The following is a 7,545-nucleotide window of genomic DNA, read 5'->3' as shown; positions in this document are numbered from 1 at the left end:
AACAATTTTATTATCATTTACAGGAAAGTACTATGTAATAATATGTTGTATGTTTGAATAAAAGAATCAAGACTTACCGTCACTTTCATGTATTATTTTCAAAATTAAATTTATTTATAGTACACCCTGATATAGGAAACGAAATAAATAACATAAAAATTTATATAAGATTATCTCAAAAATTAATATTATGAAACATTTTTTTATCGATTCAATTCATAATATTTTTAATTTTAAATATATGAATAAATGGAATGATCACCTACTCCGCACAAAATTCCGGGTGACAATGTCTAAAATTAGTTTATACAAGTCCATAGCAATGAAGCAACAGGTGGAGAGTTTCTACACAGTTACATTTACACGTACCCACTGTGAAATTATATTATATTCCACCACTAGAAGGCAATAATTCTTCCATAGAGATACCTCTCTTCCAACTCCGGTCGTCGATAAACCACCAGCCACTCTGATCAACGGCCAGCTATGGCTCAGTTAACCAAGTGCCGAGGAGCTACTACTCTGCTGAAACGATCCATTCCCACCGCCCTGTTCTCCACGCGCCACCTCGCCACTGACTCCACCAACCCGATCACCGTCGAGACCTCCGTCCCTTTCATTCCACACAATATCGACCCTCCCTCACGCTCCGTCGAAACCACACCTCAAGAACTACTTGAATTCTTCCGAGACATGGCCGTAATGCGCCGCATGGAAATCACGGCCGATTCTCTCTACAAGGCCAAGCTAATCCGCGGATTCTGCCACCTCTACGATGGCCAAGAAGCCTTCGCCGTCGGGATGGAGGCCGCGACCACCAGAAAGGATGCCATAATCACCGCGTATAGAGATCACTGCCTTTACCTCGCCCGTGGGGGCACGCTTTTCGAAGCGTTCGCGGAGCTCATGGGGAGAAAAGGTGGGTGCTCGAAGGGGAAAGGTGGTTCGATGCATTTCTACAACAAGCCCGAAAGGTTTTACGGCGGGCATGGGATTGTTGGGGCGCAGGTTCCGCTTGGTTGTGGATTGGCTTTCGCCCAGAAGTATAGCAAGGAGGAGAACGTGACATTTGTCCTGTATGGAGATGGAGCTGCGAATCAGGGGCAGTTGTTCGAAGCTTTGAACATGGCGGCGTTGTGGAATTTACCTGCGATTTTGGTTTGCGAGAATAACCAATGTAAGAATTTTGAAATCTTTGTTTTTCTTTTCTTCGTGAAACCGATTCTCATCCGACACAGTGGGGTTGGTGATATTTTTTGTTTTTTTCAATAATATCTTTGTATCCTTGAGAATAAAATTTATTTTTAAAATAAAATTTATTAAAAGCCCTCCATTCCCCGTGGTTCCCTCTGGAAAATAACTAGATATAACATCTATTTTTGACTTATTAATAAATATGAGATTAATTTTAGGTAGAAATGTTGTAATGTTATGAAATTGAGTTCTTGGGAAATTGATGTTGGATGGTTGTCATATTATTAGCTTTTTTTAATATTTTCAAGTTGATAAAATTTCAATATGTCGGCTTAATTGTATTGTCACATTCAATTTATAATACTGGGAATTCTTGAAGAGGTGCTACTTTTTGTGAATCTGATTTCTGTCGATAGTCTTTGAGCCTATAATCAGTTTTTATGATCGATTTTCGTGTATTATAGTGTATTTGGATTCATTATTGGTTTGTTTGGTTCACAGATGGAATGGGCACAGCCGGATGGAGGGCAGCTAAGAGTGCAACTTATTACAAGAGAGGGGATTATGTTCCAGGTTTGAAGGTGAGTGTACCAATTGCAAATCGCACGGTTGAATTAAGGACCTTTTCGCCATATAGTTTTTGGATCATGGCATTTGAAAAGGACTTGTTTTTATTTGCATTTATAACTTGGCTAAAATTCACGTTCTGCATTGCTGGTATGGAACTAGATTGGTGTCGAAAAACTATATGTATCTTTGGTTCATTAGGGAGGCGGTGTTGTTATGAGTTATGATCAATCTTGAAGTTGAGTAATTGACTGTAGATGCGAGGACTTTGAGGCAGAGGCAGAGTATGAGTAATCGAAAAAGTTGTCATGTTAGGGATATGTAAAAGATTATCTTTATTTTTCTAATGTTGCTTACTTCTTGTCCTTGGCATGGTAACATAGTTTTCTATTATAATTCTGTCTCTTTTATTGCATGTTATGGTTCTTAATAGGTGGATGGTATGGACGCACTTGCAGTGAAACAAGCATGCAAGTTTGCTAAGGATCATGCCTTGAAGAATGGACCAATCGTAAGTTATATTATGTTCTAAATCTACTTATGCACATTTTTTGCGTCGTCGACCTTTTAAGTCGTTCACTGTATTTGTGTGTGTGAATTGTTGTGAGACCGAACTGACATTCGTGGTAAAAAAAAGAACATGGAACAGAAATAGATAGCATGATTTTGAGGTTCTCTCTTACTTTCTTCAAAACTAATCCCCTTTCCATATTCGCTACCCATGGTACGAAAGAAATATATGTACGGCAGGTGATTGATGAATTATCCTTTTCGTTGAGTCAAAGTATTTCTTCTATGTTTACATCAAGAACCCTATTATGTTCTTCACTTTGCCGATATTTCTTTTCAGATCCTTGAAATGGACACTTATAGGTATCATGGACACTCGATGTCCGATCCAGGGAGTACATACCGTACACGTGATGAGATTAGTGGTATTCGACAGGTAGATATCGGGAATAAATTTTCCTTATGATTGACCAATTTCGTTATGCTAATGTGTGAGCACTTCCCTTTTGGCAGGAGCGTGACCCTATCGAAAGAATCAGAAAGGTCATATTGTCTCATGATCTTGCCACTGAGAAGGAACTAAAGGTGTGACCATTTCATCTTCTTATGGAGCATCAATCTTTTTTCTGCCTTAAGAATAATTTGGTATAAAGATTTTTCGCGAAATCTGAAGATGGTATAATCGACTTTTACCATTTTCTTAGGACACCGAGAAAGAAGCGAGAAAAGAGGTGGATGAAGCTGTAGCAAAAGCTAAGGTAAGATTAAGATGTGCAACATAATACCTGTGTCTCTGCCTATTAAACCTTTTAGCAGCCAGAATATCATGTTTTGATCGTTAGTTGGAACCAAAACAAACATTCTACTGTATTTTACATGACGGTTTATACTCGTCCACCTGTTTTTTCAGGAGAGTCCGTGGCCCGATCCATCCGAACTTTTCACCAATGTGTATGTAAAAGACTTGGGGCTGGAGGTATCGTTTTCTTTCAGTCCAATTTGCCTCTCCTTGGGGTTTAATCATACTTCGAATTACTAGTTGATATGATACTTTTGCAGGTTTTTGGAGTGGATAGGAAAAAAGTTAGAACTGTGCTCCCATGAAGCAAAACAACTATAGGGCGCCTTCCAATCGTTGGGCTAGCCTGAGATAAAATGAAGAGAACAAACATGTGTAAGTCAAATAGTTGGTGGTTTGAGTTTGAACTCGATAAATTCGGAAATTAATTTCGAAATTTGTTATCATAAATTATATTAAAAATTTGTGACATGGATCGGGCTCGACGAGGGGTTAGTGTTGGATTGTTTCCCATGACGAACTTGGCTCGAGTAGCTTGAGGCCGTGTGGCGTTGTTTGTCCGATCTTGGAATCGTTGGTACACATTACTTGTTATAAATCATCACGATTTGATCATGCAAGTAAATTAGCTAAAAATTGATGTGTAGCTAATGAATTTTGAATGATCTGACCAAATAATAGAGGGAGAAATAAAATTGGTTTATTCAATATTTTCCTTGGTGAGTAAAAATGAAGATACGAAATATTAAACAAGTAACGACAATGTAATTTAAAATTTTCCGTTTCTTAGATGTTGCTTCGACCCAGCCAAGACAACCTTGTCTTCGTAAAAAGTTGGAAAATTAACATCTGTTATCGATCATTTGTTTTGATATATACTTAAGCATGATTCTCGACACTCTTGTTATTGGTGAAATAATTGTTTTTGTTAGATAGAGTAATTGAAATGTGGTGTTTGAGTTGTACGGTTCATAAGATTTGAGTTATATCATTACTATCCGTTATAACTTTTGGTAAAACTACTAGTGCTCGATATTTCAATTGATATAAATGTCAAGATCACGGGTTTGATATTGATTGTGTAACGTCCAAAAATCATTCCACGTAAATCGCATGCATGCAAATTATTTAAATTGATTAATTATTTTATTTAATTGATTTTAAATGCTCAAATGATACATATTGCATGATTAAATGTTTAGATGGTATGATTTCATGAAATTAAAGATTTTATTCGGATATTCGATATTAGGCTAGGGAAAGGAGACCGGAGACGAACAAGATGAAAAATATTTTTCGATAAATATTTTTAAGGCTCGATAAAATGATTTATTAAGATGAAAATTTTCTAAAAAAATGTTGGAGTTTGAATTATTTTATAAGACGAGCTCGATTTTATCCGGGAAACTGATTTTATTCAAACGAAGGACTTTTAAAGGTTCGAAAGTTATTATTTTTGAAAACGAATTTTGTAAACTTTTATTTTATAATTAAATAGGTCTTAATAAGCTTAATTTAACTAGGATTGGAAGGCTTAATTATTTCTAAACCCCAAAACCCCAACTTTTAAACATGAATTTCGAAAACTTTAAAAACAAAACCTAGGCTTGATGACTCCTACCAGCCGCCAGAAAATACACACATCACACACTGAAATTTTCAAAAAAAATTGGAGAGCAAATTTCAAGGATTTTCGTCGCCTTTTCGTTCTTCTTCGCAACTCACGGAAACGATCGAATATTCGAGCCAAATGCTCGTTTCTGAACCTTCTTTATGCATCATTCAAATCATATTATCCATGATTTACGTTTTTAAACATGAAAATTATTTAGACCAAAATATGCAACGTTTAAGAATTTATTTTCAAACATTTTTTTTATGATTTCACGCTTGTTTGAGTCACGTTATGAATTCTAAGGAGACGCTGCCAAAAAGAGTTGTTTAAGAGTCAGGGAAAGTGTAGTTTAGAGACGATACGAAGGCTGGACAGTATCAAGAAGGGGTTGTGCATGGAAGGGATCAAAAGAGCTAGGGTTTTGGGATGGAGAAGCTTGGCTACGGGTTGGAGCTGCTGCACCAGGGCTAGGCCAGGCATGGTTCAGGCCCTGTGCGCGGTTTGGTTCAGAGTCTAGGAAGAGTCCTAGGGTGACCAGACTCCTCAGGGCTCGAAGGAAGGAGACAGCCGCACGCTTAAACCAAGAGTTAGGGTTCGCAGCTAGTTCAGGGGTTGGGCGCACGACTGGTTGGGTGGCGAGGCTTGTCCAGTAGAGTTAGGGAGGATGGCTTGGGGTCGTGACATTGTCCGATGCAACCGTGGTCCAAGGTGGCTCGGGTTATTGTGAGCTGCGACTTTGGGGATTAGAGGAAAGGGGTGCGCGGCTGGTTGCAGGGACTAGGGGCTGGTGCACTGGTCTATGATGGGTCAGGAAGGATCCAGGAGGGTCTGGTAATGGTCTGGTCCATGGTGACTCGAGGGTGGCTCGGGTGTTTGGGAGAAATGTGGCTCGATTAGGGCTTAGGGTTCGGTTTTGAATATGGGAAGGAAATGGGCTCGAACCGTGGTCCACGGGGTTTTGGTTCGTGGTTCACGAGGGTAGTTTAGGAATGAAAAGCTTATATTTAAAATTTGAGAAGAAAATATTAAGTTTTGAATTTATTCGAATTTAAAATGCTTCATGGTTTAGCTATTAAGTCAATAAATCGAAAGGATCGAATTTAAGAAAAATATTAGAAGTCAAATTTAAGTTTATATGGTACTATGAGATAGGTTCGAGTCAATAAAAATAAGAAAAAGTCAAAATTGGAAAGTTCAAGGTTCAGGGATAAATGGTCATTTTACGTCCCGAGTAGTATGAAAGGTCTAACATTGTCCGAAGAATCATAATGCATGCTAAATGATATTTTAGAATGGTTATATGATGAAAATATGATATTTTTTATGATATATGCAAAGACTGTACGATTTTCCCCGAAAAATGCTGTTTTACTAGTTTTGAATGATACGATATTTTATAAATAAAAGGAAAAGAAAAATATTTTGAAGGATATGAATTGACTGTGACATATATGATATGATTGAGAATATCGTTAGGGAAAAGGCCAAGAGGGAGCCCGTTTACGGGAGAAGGCCCCAGAAAGAATCTGACGATCATATTTTCATATTTTGCCACGGCCCAGTGACGATAGTTGCTGACGCACCGTCCCCCAGGTACTTGGTGTAGCTAAGATTGATCAGTCGACCACATGATGATATGATTACAGCTAGTTACTTTCAAAGATCAAACTTCTCCAAAAAAAAGATATAATATGATTGAAAGCTTTACGATTTAATTATTTGTGATTTATTTACGTTTACAAATTTATGCTAGCTTATTTTAAATAAAAGTATGATATTTATGCATGTGCATGCATATGTATTATTTGTTATGTATGATTAGAACGTTATGAGTCATTAGACTCACTAGGTTTGGATGGTTGCAGATGAGGATGATTTTGAGAGAAGCGCTAACGCTTGAGTGGATCGAGTCCGACAGTACACTCTCGATGGACTTTATTTTCCGCATTAGCTTAGTATTTAAAGTTTTAAAGTAAAGATTTTGAAGATTATTTATTTAAAGATTTTATGCTTTATTTTGAAGTTTGTCGCTGGATTATTTTAAAGTGACATATGATTTGTGGTTAACGATTTATGGATTTTTATGCATTTAAGATTTTAAAATATTGGCTTTATTTTAAGTGAGGGTTCGAATTTCATGAGAAAAATAAAATAAAATTTAGTAGTATTTTAAAGTTAAAAAGTAAGAGACGTTTCAGATTGCAAGAAAGGAAATTATTTGGATAGATTGTTTGATGTAATAATCGTCTAAGTTGAATATAATTGAAATGTGTTGTTTGAGTTGTTGTATGATATAAAAGATTTTGTTACATTGTTATCTTTCATTATAACTTTTAATAAAACAAAAAACGATCGGTCTTATAATTTATAATTGATAATTTATCTTATGACAGCCTGCATCTTAATCAGTTGTGGCTCCAATATCTCTCGTCGACCCTTAATTTACCCAGTGAAATACCTATATCTCAAGAATTCTCTGACAGATTCTTTACCCATATATAACCAAATATATGCATTATATGTGCTTTTATATATATATCATATCCAATGAGTGGGTGACACCTCATCGGTGCTCACATAGGTGTGCACGGTAGGTGTGCATGATATCAAAACATATATATATATATATATATATATATATATTCTAGAAAAATAATATTGTCCTTGTACCTAGTAATTTTTTTATTTTTTTTTGGGTACAATATGATTAAAGATATGATATGTACGGATAATAATGGTATCGTGTTGGGAAAATAATCGTATGCACCCTTAGGATATCTCCAACCTTTACCACCATAAAGCACCATTTTGGTGCAAAAATTGAATCTAATGGAGGCTGCGCTCTGCTTGGCGCAGAGGT

The 7,545-nt window shown here is 36.6% G+C and overlaps 1 protein-coding gene across 1 annotated transcript; it reads left to right on the top strand.

The window, feature by feature from the left end:
* The first annotated feature begins 306 nt into the window (after positions 1-306).
* LOC140983561 (pyruvate dehydrogenase E1 component subunit alpha-1, mitochondrial-like) lies at positions 307-3,685 on the top strand. The gene is made up of 8 exons (XM_073450652.1): positions 307-1,177; positions 1,696-1,775; positions 2,195-2,272; positions 2,612-2,707; positions 2,785-2,856; positions 2,976-3,029; positions 3,182-3,247; positions 3,331-3,685. Exons 1-8 carry the CDS (start codon positions 487-489, stop codon positions 3,373-3,375), a joined length of 1,182 nt encoding a protein of 393 aa, XP_073306753.1. The 5' UTR covers positions 307-486; the 3' UTR covers positions 3,376-3,685.
* Positions 3,686-7,545: the final 3,860 nt, after the last annotated feature.

This window comes from Primulina huaijiensis, chromosome 8, assembly GCF_012295235.1.
Source record: "Primulina huaijiensis isolate GDHJ02 chromosome 8, ASM1229523v2, whole genome shotgun sequence".
NCBI lineage: Eukaryota > Viridiplantae > Streptophyta > Magnoliopsida > Lamiales > Gesneriaceae > Primulina > Primulina huaijiensis.
Note: the sequence above shows the minus strand (reverse complement) of the source record. Positions and strands in the feature narration are given on the sequence as shown.

Coding starts and splice junctions, on each gene's coding strand:
- LOC140983561 (XM_073450652.1), top strand. CDS start 487: ATGGCTCAGTTAACCAAGTGCCGAGGAGCTACTACTCTGCTGAAACGA. Junction 2,708..2,784: donor AGATTAGTGGTATTCGACAG/GTAGATATCGGG, acceptor CCCTTTTGGCAG/GAGCGTGACCCTATCGAAAG. Junction 3,248..3,330: donor TAAAAGACTTGGGGCTGGAG/GTATCGTTTTCT, acceptor ATACTTTTGCAG/GTTTTTGGAGTGGATAGGAA.